The 20,725-nt window shown below is 36.0% G+C and overlaps 1 protein-coding gene across 4 annotated transcripts in view; it reads left to right on the top strand.

Moving 5' to 3' along the window:
- Positions 1 to 20,725, top strand: part of LOC123321548 (neurotrimin-like) — a 652,977-nt gene that overhangs the window by 485,501 nt on the left and 146,751 nt on the right. For all 4 annotated transcript variants that reach the window (XM_044909213.1, XM_044909212.1, XM_044909214.1 and 1 more), the window contains one exon: positions 18,433 to 18,640. In XM_044909213.1, coding sequence (XP_044765148.1) covers positions 18,433 to 18,640 — 208 coding nt within the window. The remainder of the gene's footprint in view (positions 1 to 18,432; positions 18,641 to 20,725) is intronic.

The raw sequence follows: 20,725 nt of genomic DNA, 5'->3' as shown, positions 1-20,725 counted from the left end.
CGAAATGCTATGAATTGCCGGCTCCTTTTATTCCATATCAGTAGCGGGTATGATGTATAAATACATCGTACCGACATCTGACAGAGAAACGGGAACCAACCCAATTCAATTTCCTAACTCTCAGAGCGAGGATAGCAGTATGCATCCATATGCTTTATTCCCATATTGCAGATATCGTATATTACGATAATTAAGCAAGGGAAAAAGCGCGGAAAAGTTCGGATCATGGCAGTAACCGATCTGCCGCGGACATGGAAAAATAAGAAATGGATCACACAGTAAGGCAGGTAAATAATAAACAAATTAATTCAGATGCATAACATCCGCAGATAATTAAATCAACGAATGTTACGATCTAAATCGAACTAACAAACTACCATCGCTCGAAGTATTATTATTATTAGTTGAATTATTTGGCACCGAACAGAGATCTATAAGCAAGCAACTAACTCTACCACTAAATATCTAGAAGGGGTAATGATAGTTTCCAGAGCACTCAAAGCTATCACAGAGCAGGTACAGATCAGAGGATCGGTCATCAAATATAGAAAAAAAGTATTTCTATTCATCTATGAGTAAATTTATGAATCTTCTTTCGGTACCAAATAATTCACTTTATTTTCACCCACCTGAAAGTGCTACTGTGATAGCGAAACACGTGCCGTGGACAACTCATGTAAGTAAGAATCAAATAATTCTGTTTTCAGTTCAATACTGGATTTAAACAATTGTTTCACACTTTGAATGAATTTGTATATGGCATTAATTGATTCATCGAAATATTCATTGCTGTCTTACATGAAAAATGGAAAGTTAATGATCAAATTCAAATAAATATAGCTATGTGAAGCTAGCACCCCCAAATGCGAATTTTGAAACAAAAATTTCAGGGTCGTTTGTCCATCGTAGGTCCATGTTTGTCCACCCTTTTTTTTTCATTTGTCCAGGCACCGTATTAGAGATATCGGAAAAGAACTTTTTTCGGTTCATTTTCTGAGCAGCACCCCCAAATCGCAAAAACTTATTTCGGATGGTACAGATCGTTTGTCCACACAGAACCATAGAAATCAATCTTTGAAAATTTTGGAAAGTGTGAAGTTGGCACCCCCAAATGAAAATTTTTGAACCAAAATTTCAGGGTCGTTTGTCCATCGTAGGTCCATGTTTGTCCACCTTTTATTTTTGTTTGTCCAGGCACCGTTTGAGAGATATGGAAAAAGAAGTTGTTTCGGTGCATTTTCTGATCAGCACCCTCAAAATGCAGAAACATAATTCTAATGGTATAGATCCTTTGTCCAATCTAAATCCACTTTTGTGCACCCAGTTCTTTCATTTGTTCATCCACAGAACCATAAAAATTTTTCTATGCAAATTTTGGAAAGTGTGAAGTTGGCACTCCCAAATGAAAATTTTTAAACCTAAATATCAGGATCGTTTGTCCATCGTAGGTCCATGTTTGTCCACTTTTTTTTTTCATTTTTCCAGGCACCGTTTGAGAGATATGGAAAAATAAGTTTTTTCGGTGCATTTTCTGAGCAGTTCACCCAAATTGCGAAAACCATGGTAAATATCGGTTGTCCAACGTTAGTCCACTTTTGTCCACCCAATATTTTTTATTTGTCCACTCACAGAACCATATTCTGAAAGAGCAACTCTTCTAGTAATAAATCTGAGAATTTCATCCATCTCGGCGTAACCGTTCGGTCTTGACGAATTCTTAACTGAATCCATCTTTTTCAGGATTTTTCGAAGGCCAGCTTCGAGACCTACGATGGACAAACGATCCTGAAATTTTGGTTCAAAAATTTTTATTTGGGGGTGCCAACTTCACACTTTCCAAAATTTTCTAAGATTGATTTCTATGGTTCTGTGGGTGGACAAATGAAAAATTTGGTGGACAAACGTGGACATACGTTGGACAAACGATCTGTACCATCCGAAATAAGTTTTTGCGATTTGAGGGTGCTGCTCAGAAAATGAACCGAAAAAAGTTTTTTTCCGATATCTCTAATACGGTGCCTGGACAAATGAAAAATGAAAAAAAGGGTGGACAAACATGGACCTACGATGGACAAACGACCCTGAAATTTGTGTTCCAAAATTCGCATATGGGGGTGCCAGCTTCACATAGCTAATAAAGATTTTTCAAATCATCCGAAGGATGTCCATTATCATCACGATATCTTGTTGATCAAAATTATAATAATTACTTCTTTCATCAGAAAAACTTAAAATATATAAATGATCAGTCCGACATAATATTTTTTTCTTTACAGCATATTACTTACCGGTACTCTAAGAGCACATAATTGTTCTTCTCTTTTCAATTTATCAAAACGCATTTACACTTAGCGTACAGCCTAAAGGATAATTGCTTCTCTGCTTCAGATATCTCAATATACACCTAGTCTTTCCTTATCTGGCAGAATTCCTAATATTCAATCTTCACAGTAAACACTCGGATTTTCAGCGACATATTGATAAATTATCTTGTGAAAGACATCTCTATTCGCCTTGCCGCTGAAATGGAAAAAGTTTGGGAACTATCGAAAAAGTTCTCATATGTCATCATATGCTAACTTTTGATGAAGGTTTTCGAATTCGAAAAGATGAGATTAAACACGTGTCGGAATCTGTATGATCTGTAACAATGGAAATTTACGTATACTGTACATATACAGAGTATCCCAGGATCAATGTTATCATGCCGAAAACGCTCCGTTGAAGAGTTTGAGCCTAACGACTTGATTATGGATTCATTAAATTTTTCTGGAAAAGTGGACGGAGATGAATCATGCAAATTTGGAGATGCAACGGGAACTCACTTCTCATACCACATATCTGCAGAGCTGTGAAATCGACAACTGCTTCACCATAAACTTTTCATTCAGGATGAATATTATTATTACAAAATATGCATTAAAGAGACGATAACATTCGGACACCTAACTTTCTTTCTGCTGTTGCGACTTATTGAATTAACAATAAGCATAGTTCAAAGTCTGATTTGTTCGAAGTGACAATCAGGGTGAATAATCCTCATTGTGAACAGTCTTGAATTATCCTTTCCTTCAACTGATGAAATTTTCTCAACTGGAACATCATTATTTCCTGTTTTATATATCCCCAGACAAATTAGTCCCAGTGTGTTAGATCAGGCGAGCGTTGAGACCTAGCGACATGTCAAGCAAGAACGATCTACTTTCCAGGATGAAAGTATAGCCACTGCAACCATCCAGTTGGGAACAGTTGTCATAAAAATTCCTCCGTAGGAATTGAAAGAATGCATTTGCGTTTAGTCAATGTTGCAGAATCTATGATCCAATCAGCGTGTTATTAGTTATTCCCAAACATACATTGCACTGGAATACTTGCAGGAAATTTTGCTCACGACAGCATAAGGGTTCTTGGCTACATTATTTTTAATCAAAGGAAAAATCTGCCTCATCAGTGCAGATGATATATATTATAGATACATAGAGATCGAAACCTGAGAAAAAACTCTCTGTCCAGAGGAGCCAGATCAATGATCTGGAAAAATTTTCATCGCCCTATCTCTCTCTGTATGTTGGTTGAGAGCAGTTTTGTTATCGGTTTGTGGGCGTTTTATATTATTCTTATGATGTCTTATCCTGTCCTGTAAGTATTGTTTTGTTTGGCCCAAGTATACTTTGTCACAATCTTGGCAAGAAATTTTATATACCAAGGTGGACTACCTAGGGAAAGGGAAAATTCTTCACTAACCTAAAAGAGAAAACCCTTCCATCTAGGCAGTCCAACTTGGTATATAAAATTTCTTGCCAAGATTGTGACAAAGTATACGTGGGCCAAACAAAACAAAACTTACAGGACAGGATAAGACAACAAAAGAGTTGTATAAAACGCCAACAAACTGATAACAAAACTGCTCTCAGCCAACATACCCACAGAGAGGGACATAGGTTTGATTTCGACAACACAACCATCTTAGATAAAGAACAAAGCTACCCTAGACGATAGCTGAGTGAGATGATACAAATAAGAAGACACAATTCTGTGAACTATAGAGAAGATACAATTAACAGAGCCGTAAGGTTTATACCTCGGAACCCAGGGAACATCTATCTATCTATTAATTTTTGTGGCAAATTATTTTCTGTACTTTTTTTGGCAAAATTTACCGAAAATTAATTGTTGCTTCGTATTATTTATTCATTTATAAACAAACTAAATTACTGAAGCAGTAGAGTTGAAATAACCCTCAGAAATATTAAGGGGGATTGAATTTGAGCAAAAATGTATCGAAAAATTTTTCTGTGAAATCAATAGTTTTCCAGTTATTTTCGATTGAAACCTAAGATTTTTCTCCTGAAAAAGCCACGTTTTCAAACGGGTTTTCACGAATAACTGGAAAACTATGAGCTTTATCGAAAAATTTGTTATAAACAAAATTGTAGCCTAATAAAAAACAAAACTAGTTTGCTGTTAACGAACTATCTGAATGCAATATGAACCGAGATATGACTTCTCTATGTTGAGTATGAATTCGCAAACTACTGAATGTTAAACGTTCAACATCAAATAGTAGAAAAACAAAGACAAATTCGGAAAAAAATTAAAGGACCTTTTTTGAAGTACTTGAGAAGAGCTTCCGAAGTAACTCTATCAAAAATGAATTGTGCAAATATTGACGGAGCTATGACATTCAAAACTTCAATTTCGTTATTTTTCAGCATCATTTTTTTCAACAATTCCCTCATCATTACCACCAGAATAGAGAAAAGACTTAATCCTTTTACTTTTCCTAGCACTTGAGTACTGTCAAGGTTATCCAATAGTTTGGACCGTCTTGTATGTTCGGTTTGGAAAAAAAAACGAAATCAAGTGAAATGACATTTTCAGAATTGAACAAAAAATTTTATTATTTCTCAAAAACTAAAGCATATACGAGAACATAGCAGGAATGCAAAGATGAAATATTCTCCATTTACTATAACGGTTTTTGTTTGTTTTATGTAGCATCAAAAATTACTGACTTATGAACCTTGGAAGTTTGCATCTTACAGTAAAAGTTCGCTTTTCCTATGCACTTGAAGATAATAATTTTGAAAGTGGAGTTCTTTAAAAAAAAATTCTTTACGGGAGATCATAGCTTTGAAAATTTTCTACAAAATGGTATAAAGACCGATTCCATACCTAGAAAATTGACCGAGTTATTGTCAAAAAACCAAAAAAAAAAAATTGGAGTAATTTTCGAAATACATATAGTTTTTCATTGATGTGATGAATCTTCTCGGAACACAAAATTGCACCAACTCCTTCCATCTTCTTCATTGACATAAGAATACAAAAAAATCGAAGAAACCAACCTTAAAAGTAAATTGACGAGGTTGATGATGACTGATTAGAACTAATTTAGCATCAATATAATGTTTATTCATATACTTTGACAGAAAAATGAACTATTATTTTTACTAACCTTCGTTTCAAACAATTACAAATGTACGAAAAATACTTCTCAAACTTTCAGGGATTGGCCATGATAGTAACATAAATGACGATCGCTATATCCGTCTGACACTTTTATGTTTCAAATGTGCTAAAGAGACTGAATACCCTATGTATGCATGTCAGTTTCATGTTGGCTATCCTATATTATCTTTAACTCATTCCGCGATCATCAAGGTCACTTCAAGGTCAAAAGCGCTCTTCTAAAAGGGACATATTTCTTCTGACCCCAAAAATAAAAGCAACGAATATTCGATTTCCAAAATAATAAGATCTCGTTGAATAAAAGGCTTTCAAGGTCAGCGACACGGCCGAATTCATCATGGCATAGTGGAGAAAAAACCTTTTTTGGGCAATGTTTTCTCTAGAAATGTTGTGTATTTTTTGTGCCGATCCATAACTTTTGCTTGCTTCAAGTTGCGGGGGCTTCAAGGTCAGAAGAAAGGCATAAATTAAGGTCATATTTCGAAATTTCTCGCTATTATCATTTTGGGTGTCCACTGTACGAGGTTTTCCACGAAAAAAAAAACGCTATTGATTTTGAATTGACCTTGAATATCAAGGTCATGGTCAAAACCATAGTCACCATCTGATAGCCAGAGAAAAACCCTGCAACTTTTGTACGAAAACTTTTTCTCTAAAATGCTCTTCCGCCGAGTTATTCTAACAATTCCGATACTATTGTGATACCCTGTAAATTTTTGAAAAAATTGACGTATTTCGAAAGAAGCAACGATTTCTGATGGGTAAACATTTTCATAGGGAATATGAAGAATCTGATAAAAAGTTTTTTTCGAAATCGATGCATGTTCCGTGGGTTCCTACATTTTATCACTTACAGTCTAACGTTACTTCTATAATTAGTACTTTTCAAGTAAATTAATATCTGTCGCTGCATTTCTGGTCTCTGTGTTGCAGAGTCACAGACGTCCAGGAATGTTAGGCATTTCCTTCCTGTAAACAATGTAGTATTTCGTTCTAGGTATTACTAGGCGATGAATATAATTTTCTGGAAAGTGTAAACCTCAACCGAATGAAGTCTTTTCCATTATGAATAGTTTAATCTCTTGAAAAATACTGATAGATACTTAACATTTGGTTCGCAAATGAAAATATTGTCTGGGGAAATAATAATGTAGTTCATCCTTCTCCTCTGTTGTTTCATTAATTAATCCCTTTCGGGATACTGGAATAGGCTTTCAAGTGAAAACAGCTAGCTTGTCTCATTCCATTACCTAAGTTTGTTTCGAAAGGCTCGTCTTAGCTTTATGCGGAATTTTACGTCAACTCTGGGATTGTTCCCATAAATAACGCGGAGTCTTTGATATACTCTAACGAATTTATTCTTAAGAAATTCATTTTCAAGTCATTACAGAATTTATTATTTCGGTAATCATGAATGATTCTATTCCAAAATAATGGCTCTGGCGTGTTCATGAAATTATAGTACGTGTGCGCATGAAAACTTCACATCTCTTTAATCTATTCTATACAGGTGAAAGTACAGTTTGATTCTATTATATGGGTGTTTTTTATAGTAACCTGCTTGTTATATGAAGTTATGTAGGGAAAGCATGAGGAAATTGTTACCGCAGAAGATGAAACTACTGTGAAATTTAATAGTAGTCACTCTTCATCTTCAATATAGTTTTATGCCAGAGATATTCTCTTCCACTTCACCACTAACGATGATATATAAGCTATCGGTAACAACGAGTAAACTTCCAGAGTCTTGATTACGATCTTCCATCGCTCCAATTTTCAAAAAAGGCGATAAATACTGTCCTCAAAACTACGAATCATTACTTCAACATCAGCTGCACTCAAGGTTTTAGAGAGGATCATCACTTCGGAATTGACTACATTCCTATTGGAGAACTATGTTATTCCTACTGAGGAACATGGTTTCGTACCAGTCAGCTCAGTTTTAACAAATGTTCTGAATGCATGTGATTTCCTTTCTATGATCTATCTGTAGATATATTTTAGAATGGTTACCAATCTTCAGTACGATGGATAGTGCATTCGACAAGGTGCCAATAAACGTCTGCTCCATAAATCAGAAAATCTCCTTTTGAAATGGATAGAAGCATTCCTTTTGGGCAGCACTTTTCCGGTAAGGGAAGGTGCGGGGAGCAGTGGCGTCCCTCAGGGTTCCGTGTTGGGTCCTCTGCTGTTCCTGGTTCATGTGTGTGATCTACCACGTTTGATATCTTCTGACAGAGCATCCTAAACAGATGATATGAAATTTTAAAATAACCCCATTACGTCCGGTAATGCCCTTCAGACTGACTGCGATATCATATAGAAGTGGACTGACGACAGGGTATTACCTCTCAATTACTCTGCGTCGAGTACTGCATTTGGGTAGCAACAACCCCAAGAAGATTTATTACTTGTACGGAAGTCTAATAGAATCATGCTCAATTCACGTTGACGTGGGAGTTTCAGTCGATAGTGATTTGCTGTTGATATCACATATACAACAAATGATTAATAAAACAAAAAAGTCCCTCTACCCCGTTCAGAAATGCTTCAACCGGTGCCAGTACCACACATTAGCATTGCAATACAAGACCTATAGTCTCCGGTCCAGTTTGTCATCTCGCCCAAGACGCAGATCTATCTGAGACAGTGCAAAAAAGAGCTACTCGAATCCCATACGGTATCATAAGAACTGATTACCAAAATCGGCTCTCACTCATGGGTTTAGATACGTTTGCCAATCGTAAGCTTAGAGAGTATATGTTAACTACATTAAGAGCTTTGAAAAGTTTTTTTTTTGGGTAAATATGTCAGGCCTCTTTAATCTGAATAATAACCACCTGAGAGGGCACATTTACAAGCTCGGTAGAGAGCAGTTTTTCACCAGGGAGAATTTTCTGAGCAATGGGGTGAGCTGGTGGTCTATTGTGACATGTGCTTGTGAGTAGTCCCCGGTGTTCTAATGAATGAAATATTTTGTTATATTGAGTTTTTCTTTAATGATAGAAGGATATATTTCTTAGTAAGTGATAACTTCTCGGTTTAATTTTATAATATTATTATATATTTCTTCACACTTATATAGGTAATTCTTAACTCTTATATTGTAAATAATAATAATAATTTTATGATAGCTGTGCCAATGCGCGCTAAATTTATTAAAATCAATGTTAAAAATAAACAACAAAACAAAAATGATCATTGAACTCAGCGAAATAAATCAAGTGCAAGCTCGAACAGGTTCGTATGAGCCGCAAATAGAAGGTAGTTCTTGACCTCGCTGTCAGTCTAGGAACATTCAGTGCCATTTTTGACAGCAGAGGATGTACAGATAATGTTGGACACCTATAAGCATATATACGAAGCTTTAGGCCTTAGACTCAATATCGACAAAATCAAAATCCTGGTAAGTCCGTCAGAAAGCCTTCAAACAGATATCAGCCTAGAGGATGAAACTCCAGAATAGGTCGAGCAGTTCAAATACTTGGGAAGCTTCATAAATACTAGGGCTAACCTAGACACGGAAATACACAATCGTATCAATTCGGCATCACGGGCAAACTGGAAGCTAAAGGACAGAGTGTTTCAAAATCACGACCTCAATCTGAAAACTAGGACAGCTGTTCACAAAGCAGTGGTCCTCCCAACGCTTCTTTACGGAAGCGAAAGCTGGATGCCCTACAGGGCACAGGCGACATATTGAACAGCTTGAACAAACGCAACAACGTCATCTAAGACAAATAATGCACATCACAGATGGTTTTACGAAGTTTCTTATGCAGAAGTTCTACAACGCGCGAGTTTTACAACAATTGAGAATCAAGTAACGAGGGTCCGACTTGGATGGAGCGGTCACATTCTGAGTATGCAAGACACAAGACTTCCCAAAATAGCTCTGTATGGCGAATTCACAGAGGGAGCTCGGAAACCAGGAGGCCAGTATAAGCGGTTTAAGGATATACTACATCAATCCCTAAAATTAGTTAATGCCAATCATAACTGAGAACAACTAGCGTTAGACAGGTCACAGTGGAGGCCTTTGGTACACTGTTATAATGGAGACTCGAGAAGGATACAGCAGCGGCCAGATCTGGTTGGTGACTATCCACGCCCGGAGTGTGGAAGGATCTGCAGGTCACGGCTGGGTCTCTTCAGTCACAGAAAAGCGAACACAGAAAGTATAGGTCCGTTCACACCGTTCTTTTTTTTGTCTTTTTGTAAATTTATTCCCGGTAACGGGATGCAGCAATGAATGAATCTGGATCTTAGCAAGAATATGGTACACCTTCTCACTGGATCACTTACAGGGGGCATTGTGAAGTCGGGAAGCACCTAACCTAATGAGAATCGGCCAACAAGAAACCGTCGGTGGGAACAACAGATGTTGTCGCAATGCAACGCAGCCCTTCCTCAAAATCTACAATCTACTATGTCGAGGGATTACTGTAATGTGCAGTGTTGCCAGAACACATGAACGATCCGTAGAAGTTGGAAATTTTACAATAGTTCCCCTTTCGTCGAACAGATGGCAGAACATTACGAGTGTCAATTCTCAATCTCAGCAGGTTTCGAATTTAAGCCAATTGAGGGACTTTTCGGAAAATATTTTCATGTTAAAATTCATGAAAACCCATTTCACCTCGGAAATGAAATGATATGAATAAACATTCATTCTTCCATGAAAAAATCATCCCACTTTTTCGTTCGACGAAAAAAAAATTTTTTTTGCTTTTCGAGGTGACGAACTGTTTATGAATTCAAGTAAAGTGAAAACCCCATATAAATAATTGGTTTCTGGAGTAAGAAATACCTTTCCGCGTTTTGCACTGACCACTGAAACGGTTTAGAATAATATTAATTGTTCATTTGACACAGGTCATTTATCAATTCACATTAGAGAAAATATTCATTCATCTTTCTCTTTTTCAATTTGGCAATGAAGAATGGCCGATTCATCATGTATGTTGATAAAACATCGTTGGTTGAAATCTCGAATACATTTTCATCGAGCTTTGTCAGTAACACAAGAAGACGAAATATATACCATATCTGAAAGTATTGTATACATGTATCTGGATTCACTCAACCATTGAAACTTCAGGATTGAAACAAAATACTGATTTCATTTAATGCACGCCGACATGTTACAACCCTCATAAATTTATATACATACATTCACATATCGTACACGCAAGCTGGGGTGCTTTCAGATAATTTATATTTTGCGGTGCATATGGAATTACTAATTAGAAATTTGCGTAAGCATTGAATTTCTATCTGCATATAATATTCGTTCCGAAAAACTGCTGAATATGTGTGATAACAGTGGTCTCAGGTTGTTTCAGTTATTTACGTTGAGAGTATTAACGATTCCCACCATGCAAAAATCAAATATGCTATAACGTATGTATCCGAAGGAGATACCGAAAATATATAAGATGACTCATGTAGCTGCGTATGGAAAAAAATTAATCATTTTCCGCTATTTCAAAGACATCAATATTGATTCAATAAGTATAAAATTTAAATTTTATATCCATCGAAGATATTCATCACACAAACAGTCACAAAATCTGAACCAGTAAGCAAAGAGGTCAGGTTCAGAATGAAATAACATAAGTTTCCTCAAGGTTTTGAGATTGGCACCTGAAAAGTAGTTTTCCTGGAAACCTGGAAACTGATAGAAATGAAATTGAGCACATTCTATGGGAGGGAGAAGACAATAAAAAAAATTCCCTATAATTTCAAGGGGTAGAAAGAGCCACCCCTAAAATTTGCAAGAATCTTTTTTCCTCGTTCATATTATACCCATTTTCAACAAATGGGGTCTACTGTAATTTCTCGCTGAAAGTATCTAACGGTGAAGAAAATTATCAACAGGTACGTGCCGTGAGTCGTATAGGCTGTGGTTACTTTCGAACTTTGCCCAGTACGCGGATATCATGCTGTCGATAGAAGGATCAATTTTTGCAGATGCCCCTCAATATAAAATATTTCAGCTTATGAAACAATTCCATTTCTTACAATCCCTTACACTCTCGGGGAGGAAGGGATTTTTTACTGAGATTTGTCCCTAAGCTCTTGTATCATCCACTAAATTGTATGGTACCCTGTTCACGCTAATCTCTGCTAAAACTGTATAATAATAATATATTTCCATTTGACCATATTCACATAGTACTGGAATTGTCAGATAGATACATATAAATATAAAACAAAAAAGTTAATTCGACGTAATTACAAATGCAATAACACAATAAAATAAAAACACAGAATGTCAGGACTCTGAGAAATAATCCACTGTAGAGTAGAATGCCGCTTCTAAGAGGAATGATCGAAGAACAAATTAATATTTCTTCACACTTTACATTCCTGATTCTTTCAGGAAGATGATTATAAATTTTAATACTCGCTATAGTAGCGATTGAATTGAGATGCAGTCGTTCTTGTGATGTAAGAACTAATGTCACTACACTTTGTCATGTTCTCAATGTTTTTTTTAAGTGAACAGCACAGCTCAATATAAAAATGGATGGCAAAGTCAAAAAGTTACTCCGGAAGTATTCACGACAATCTCTTGTTCTTGGGAGACCAAATATCGTTCTTATGATCTTCTTTTGAGCTCGGAAAACTGAATGTAGTTCAGTGCTACACCACCCCAACCAAGAATTCCGTAACTGATTATAGAACTAATTTTGCTATGATACTACATCCTGATCATGTTTGTGTCGCAGCAGTTCCTCAGTAAATGAATGGCTAAGTTCTGTGTAGCCAATTTTTTATACAGTGATACCATGCTCCCTACAATCCAAATTACTGTCCATTACCACACCCAGAAACTTAAGTGCCGGACAGCGGCACGCTGGCATTACCCTCCGACAAAACTAGTGGACTTTCAAGAGGAACGACTCCATTTGGTCTAAACATGAGGAGTCCTGTCTTGTCCTCATTAAGAACAAGACCGTTGAGAAGGCAGTTTTTCCTCATCTCAGTCAGGCAGAGGCCAGCGCGCAGCGCCAATTCACCCACACTTTTTGCTGACACCAGAACAGAGCTGTCATCGGTATATAAGTTGACAACACCACAGTTCCCCAGATATTTGACCAGATCATTCAGCATTAGGATGAAGAGTATAGGACCTAATGTGTGTGTATCTCATACACATGCTATAATTATTAATAAGAATTGATTCAGATGAATACCACCCGCCGATATGAATATCGAGAGGTGTTACGATCTGAATGAGCTAGCCAGTTTGCCATCGTCAGGGCCACCAAATAGAGTACGCTCCATCGAAGAAAAGCAGATGCTGACCATGGTTTCGGTCGTCAGTGCAACATAGCATACTCCATCGGAGGAAAAGCTATGTTGCTCTGACGAGGTCAAACGAGACCGAAACCATGGTCAGCATCTGCTTTTCGCACAGATTTTAACCTATCGTATATTGGTATGACCAAACAATATCTGAAAAATCGTATACGTCAACATACATACGATTGAAGAGAAAATAATATAGATAAAATCAAGAAAACCGCTCTAGCTATCCACCACTTCCAAGAAAAACATAATTTTCACATTAATGAGCTGACAATATTCGATATAAAAAGCAATTATCATAAGAGGTGTATCAGTGAAAGGCTGAACATTTCCATAAATGAGACGGTAAATGTAAGCAAAGATACTCAAAAATTAAATATAATTTATGATAATCTTTTGTGAGAAATTGATAAAAATTAATCATAGTCAGTAGGAATTTCATTCTAACATGTTAATGAAGTTAACGAAATATAATTCGAATACTTATTCGAAAACAAAACACCGGTGACCAGTACCATATTGACCGAGCAAATGACATCGTAATACACGTGAGAAAATTGGTCATTTCGAGTATTAAATTGAAATTCAAAGTACAATTTAGAATTAAAAAAAATAATTCATAACAAAAAAATCCAAATTCCACCTGAAATGCGAGTCATTTTATGTCGTTTGCTATTATTGAAGTGTGTGTATACTTGAATTAAGTCTATAAGAACATTTTCCAGGGAAAATTGTGTTCTCTTATATTGTTTCATTTTACCCACATCAGATTGTTCATTTACCTGTAATATCAAATAAATACTATTACAGTCCCGAATAAGATCCCAAACAGGATAGAAATAGGTCGACAATTTGAAGGAAGTGTATTATACACCCAAATAGAAGTCCTGAAGCCAAGATTCCCTTTCCCCAGATAATAGCAAAGACGAATTATATTACAGTGTTTCACAGTAATATCACATTTTTGTTTTGTGCTAGTAGATCTGTGCGTATATTCTTTCATACTTGTTGAAGTTGAAGACAACAGCAGACCAGTGTCACTATTCTTATATAACGATACATATTCGAACAAATATTATTTAATAAAATCAATGCCTTTTAAGAAAAAAATCTTACACTTGTGAATGAACAATATGGTTTAGAATGGAAAAATCCACAATCCTGGCAGTTTACCAATTGTAACAAGCGCCATTAAGTCTATCAACAACAACAAAAAAGTCATAGTAGCAGTAAGCCTAGGTTTATCTGAAGCCTTCGATATATTGAACCAAAATATTTTGCTAGAAAAAATTGAAAAGCATATCATCAGAGGTACTGGCTTCAGCGTTTATAAAATCCGAGTGACTGGAAGGTCACAGAGAATAGTATTGACCAACCACAATTAGATCTGACCCCCCACAGGGGAGAAGGAGAACGATCGCTGCTTAGAGACCACATATTATTTGTCCCCTATAATACGTACTAATAGATAGTTCATGCTTTGTCAATAGCACGGGATGGCAAAAATTTCATATAAATTAGTTAAAGTTGGCTGAGTGAACTGTCTTCCTGGTGACAGTTGAATATTATTATTTTCGATTTTTGATAGGAAAACAACATATTATGACCATGGTAAAATGTTAAAGCGTGCGCTAGTGTAAGAGTGGTTTGTCATCGGAAAGAAAAGGAGAAGAGAAAATTTCAGAGTGCATTTTTGAGAGAAAATTGAAAAAAACCTTACCTCATGAATCGACTCGGAATCTATTTATGTGTCAAGAGCACTTTTGCGATAAGCATATCAAAAAAGGTGATGGATTCATTATAAACGAAATCGAACTTGTCATCCCTCGTGAGAAAGTGGACTCTCCTGAATGAGAACATCTAACCAATAAAACTACATGGTTCAGAAGTGGATATTCTTGAAGAATTTTGTTGGAATAACATAATATATGGTTTATAACGGATCTCAGCTGAGTATTGGAAACATAATCTACTTTAATAAGTGATAAATCTGAGATTGCTACCTTTTGTTGTCTTGAAATATGTTTTATTCCTCACTGCGAATGTATATAATTTTGAAGATCACATTAAACCAACTAACATATCCTGTTTTCAATAAACAATGATGAACATAATATATGTAGGTCACATTTTTTTGATCAGTGATTTCTTTTGAATTTCATTGATTTCGTCATTTATTATGAATGAATGAATAAAACTGATTACCTAGTCCCCTATATAATGCGGATTGTATTTAATTCCATATAATCCAAAAAATTCATATGTATTATAGCTTTGAAGAAACGTATTCGAAAAATCATCAGAAAAAAACTACGATGATAGATAACCTCAAATAAAATGAATTGACGCTTAAATCCCGACCCCTTATGGATCAACCTAGCGATCGCAGCGACTTCTATTTTCCCCGTTTTTTGAAACACATTTTTAGTACGGCGATCGTTCTCATTCTCTCTACTCTCAATACATACCAATTAATGACATAGTGCAAATTACTATGAATAAGACCGTGATGTTTGCCTATGACATATCACTGATATGCAAGGCAGCAGGCAAAGACCACTGCAGGGAATTTATAGAAAAGGAATTAGGTAACATAAAATAATAGTTGACAGGAAATGATCTGCTTTTGAATGTTACAAAAACTCATATATAAATATAATTATAAAAAAAAAATTAAAAGAATGTAATTCAGGATACAACAAGCATATCATACATACGACAAAATTTTGCAATACTTTCGAGCCAAAAATTAATTGTGAAAGAAATAATAAGAACAAAATTGAATATTATTATATTCAAATTAATTATATTCAGTCGAAATATCAGGTATTGAAGAAAGAAAGTAATCAATAGCGGTCACTTTGATACCTTCTGAGACAATAAAGGATGTACGGGGTTTACCCAAAATTTACAGTAATCGGTTGTCTCAGAAAGATCCAAGTCCTGTAATCGGCTAATGTAGCGATGAGTTTGATCCCGAGTACTTTCAGTGATTTTCAGTGTATAGGCCAATCAGAATTTAAACTATTCAATAACGGGACGGGGTGAAACACAATGCAACAATTGACAGGATAACGGGATAGTTTATCGTGGCCTCTCCGTGGCAAACGTGGGTGTACACGCCAAGCATTACCAGCGGAAAGACTTCGAGACCTCTGCCGATTAGTCTCGACAAGCACAAAGACCATAGAGTAAGGTTAACTATACAATCTTTGGGTCAGCAGAGAGTCAGGCGACAGAAGTCTGCGGTAAACAGGAAACGAAGACGGAACACAACAAGGGTAGGACGGGGTAGGCTACTGTGGTCTTTCGATGGCAACCGTGGGTGTACACGCCAAGCATTACCAGCGGAAAGACTTCGAGACCTCTGCCGATTAGTCTTGACCAGCACAAAGACCATAGAGTAGGTTAACTATACAATCTTTGGGTCAGCAGAGAGTCAGGCGACAGAAGTCTGCGGTAAACAGGAAAACGAAGACGGAACACAACAAGGGTAGGACGGGGTAGGCTACTGTGGTCTTTCGATGGCAACCGTGGGTGTACACGCCAAGCATTACCAGCGGAAAGACTTCGAGACCTCTGCCGATTAGTCTTGACCAGCACAAAGACCATAGAGTAAGGTTAACTCATAGACCTAATAAAATATGGACAGGCCCTGAGAGAGAGAGGTCAAGAGTAGTACGTTAGAAAGAGATGGACATATGGTAGAAAATGTCAAAATCATATATGTTTATTGTTTACTGTTCAGCTCAAAGATATTACACATATCTTTGGTTCAGCTACTGTGTTTTCAATCGATATTTCATTCTCCTCACAAGCAATTCAGCAGAAAACTACGTTTTTAGAATCGATTGCTACATGCTAATAAAGCGAAAGAAATTTATTTTTGGAAATAATAGACCAATATGTTATTTCATGTACATATAAGACATGATTTACAAACAATCACAAGGAATATACCTGGTCTACTAGCAAGAATTTGTAGAGGTGACTCGAATTTCGAGATAGTAGATATTATTGAATATTATAAAGAATGTTGTTCTAAACGAAGTAGTTACATATCTACCATCACATTTTATTTCAAGGCATGTCCGAAGAAAATACTAAACTCCAATATGGATTTAATATTAGAAAGAGAAGAGATGTAAATAATGTTGATATTCAGTAAGCCCTGTGACATCGGCAAACTCAATATTTTCTGTTGATCAGTGTCACAGAAATCTAACACTGTAAAGCCACACGATGAAGAAACAGAAGCAGTAAAGTATTAATGCCAGGAGTGCCATAGAAGAGCAACTAAACCACCTGATGAGAAACCTATCAAAATAATTGAAAAAAAAATTGTGAATGATTATTCATCATATAAATATTTCCCCAGCAGAAAATTTTATATTATTTGTGAAAGTATCAATAAACATACTTAAAATTATTGCCCTTTTCTCTATACCACACATGTTTTTGCTCAAGGAAGGTGAAATGCTTAAAAAAATTCACTTCAACGATTAATTTTTCTCTGTGTAGCCAGATCCCAAAACAGGGGTCCTTTTATCTTCCCAAATCACGAGTAATTTCAGTGTATATAAAATCAAGCCCTGGCGAATGAGATAATATTGTTGTTTTACACAACTCTCAAGTTTTTCTACATCAATAAAAATCAGAAGAAAAAAAATTTCAGGTAGTATTTTTTTTTAATAAACCTTTCAGGGTTTCCACTCCCAATCTCTGAAACTATTACTTTATCAGCACTTGAAAGTTTCAATACGAGAAAAATATAGTTGATTTGATAACATTTTCGAAGTTGATTTCAGTACAAAAATTGCTACAAATTAATAGAAAATCTATAAATCTACCGACAACCACCCAAAAATGCAACATATCGAGTTAACTCGATAACTTGATTGAAGCGGCAACGTTGATTTATTCTCTACCAGCTACCAGCTTGACGTTTACTACCAGGGACTGCTGTTATCTCTCTTTTCTACCACCCCAATCTCTCTCGTGGGTATTCCTCGATGCGGTGAACAGGAAAACCACGTGAAGGCCTGTCCATGTATTATTAGGTCTATGGGTTAACTCTACAATCTTTGGGTCAGCAGAGAGTCAGGCGACAGAAGTCTGCGGTAAACAAGAAAACGAAGACGGAATACAACGAGGGTAGGACGGGGTAGGCTACTGTGGTCTTCGATGGCAACCGTGGGTGTACACGCCATGCATTACCAGCGGAAAGACTTCGAGACTTACGTCGATTGGTCTTGGTTCACCAGAGAGCCAGGCGACAGAAGTCTGCGGTAAATATTTCTAAAATGAAACGGAATATCTAAATTAAAAATTAAAACTGAAATCTCCATCAGACGGTGTTGCATTGCTTCAACTGGAAAATTCGAGGAAACGGACATTTAACACGACGCTTGATTTTTATATAAAACAATCAAGTATCGTTACAAGTATTTCCTCGAAGAAAATTTATAGAGGAAAATTGCTTGAAAATATTCAAATCATTCTATTGTTTTCTGTTAATTTCATTTGAGACACGATCTACACCGTATGTCTATCTATCCATGTATATTCATGTTCAACAGCTACAAAAGTGGTGATAAAATTTTAGTGATAATCAATGCAACTAATAATTGTAATTTGTTTCAGGTTGCATGGATGCATTATGAGCAATCGGCGATTTTGACAGTTCATAATCACGTTATCACAAGGAATCCAAGAATAAGTGTAACTCATGATAAACACAGGACTTGGTTTTTGCATATTTCAAATGTGCAAGAAGAAGACAAAGGACGTTACATGTGCCAAATAAACACAGCCAATGCTAAAACTCAATTTGGTTATCTCTACGTCGTAGGTAAGTTCATTTTCTGACGGATGGCCCCAGTTGAGTCTAGAATTATCAATAGCTTTTTGCTTAGTGCACTTCTGAACCGATTCTGAATCAGTGTGAATTTTGAATTTCCACAAACGCAAAAATAACAGAACAATAAAAATACATCACAACCTTCAGTTGGGAGAGTACCTGACCGGTAATCGGGGGTCGTAGGTTCGAATCCTGCTCTGGTTGGTACTTTTTTCAGAATTCAATTCCTGTTTGCATGCCGTCAAAAACTTTCATGATAGAATTATTCTTTGTGCTTGGACGGAAATGTTAAATTCCAGATCATGAACCATTATTCAGAACCAATTAAAATGATTCCAGCTAGGCGAAAGAGACCCAAAGTTTAGTTCTCAGTCTTAGTCGTTCTTTGAAACATATTTGGCGCATCGTCTACGAATCTGGGTATTCAAAATTCCCAATGATTCAGAATCGATACAAAATTTAATTTCCGACAGATATTCTGTCTAACAGGTGAGAACACCTAAAAGCAGAGTCCACTTATAAAAGTTTACATAGAAAGTGGTACAATCTAACCCTTCTCTCTATAAACATCTGGACAAATACACAAAATAAGTAAAGACATGACAAATTAAGTGGAAATATCATTAACAACCATTCTGAAGGAGCTCCCACTGAAAACAGGAATATAGACCCCTGATAATAGTTAAGCAATTCTAGCAATCTCAATAAGGGAGAATACTTCGCACTGTTGGTTCTGTAGATAGGTAAGTGAAATAGGACATGATTGCTAAGATTCCTTGCAGGAACATGAAAGTCAACTGCCTGAAGAATTTCACAATAATCTATTAGGCTAGACAAAATTTTAATGATATCGATTGAAATTTAATCTGGGAGGATTGTGCATCTTCTGAAATTGTTAGGGTTTTCACTCCCAATTTCTGAAACAAAATCAATAAAAAATTGAATCGATTCGCCCCTGCGTAAATTCCTGCACTAATTTGTCAGGAGCAAATCAGATCGAAAAAATCCTTGCCTGACAGTGAACAAAAAAATGGAACTTTTTGGTGAAACTTCGTAACGTTTCGGAGTCTGAATCAGACTCCTTCATCATATGAATTCTTAAAAATCTTCAGTATTGTAGTTTGTCCATTGACATTTGTCAACACACGTAGACGTTGATTCATTTAATTTAAATATTACCAAATGTCAGTTCGTTCCTCAGTGAATTAATTCAAATACGATCTATTCCTACTGAACAATTGGCCAAATTATAATTTTCATACAACAGAATACACGTTGACTCCTTAATTTTAACTTTCTGAATCCGACCTCTTATTCTATGAGGCACGCCGAAGGAGGAATAGCTACTGAAAGAAGTCGAAATAGCGCTCTGAAAAGTCTAGTTTATTAGTATGACTCATTTCTTTTCCTACTGCATCGATTATGAAGAAATGATACTAATTCCCCTATATGTACATACACCGTATACATCGAGAGAAAATTCGAGATTTGATCAATTTCACACCTAGAATTATGTTCAACTTTTCCAAAACATGTTGTACCGTGATGAATTATCCTTATCACAAGTATTTTGTTGATTTCACCAGTTTGTTCTGATTTAAGCTTCTATCTTTTCGTGATAGCAAAAATAAAAATTTATTAGTTTTTTCTGTTTGATGCGAATCAGATTGAAGTGTTGCTTATTGATTTATTGAAGGTATAGAACCAGAAACGAATAGAAATGCATCTATTGTAAGGTCACATACTACGGATGGTAAGCAGTAGATGGCGAAAAACTGCTTTCAATTATACACCGACCAATAGAAGAAGGAAAGAAAGACCAGCTATAACAAGAAAGAGGGGAATAAACATCATGAAAAACAGAACTCTAGATGAGGAAGAATGGAGAGATCGAAACAATGGCAATGGCAGAAGCTGTAGAACCCCTGTTGAATTTTTTTATGATTTCAACTTCGTTGACGAATGTTATTGTTTCATAATATGGTACGTTGTGGCAGTTCAAAAAAAATGTTTTTTGAGCAGTAAGAGTCGCTCTGTGCTCGAGACATTCGACATTTTCGAAAATTCAAAAAAATT

The sequence above is a fragment of the Coccinella septempunctata genome, chromosome X, assembly GCF_907165205.1.
Source record: "Coccinella septempunctata chromosome X, icCocSept1.1, whole genome shotgun sequence".
NCBI lineage: Eukaryota > Metazoa > Arthropoda > Insecta > Coleoptera > Coccinellidae > Coccinella > Coccinella septempunctata.
Note: the sequence above shows the minus strand (reverse complement) of the source record. Positions and strands in the feature narration are given on the sequence as shown.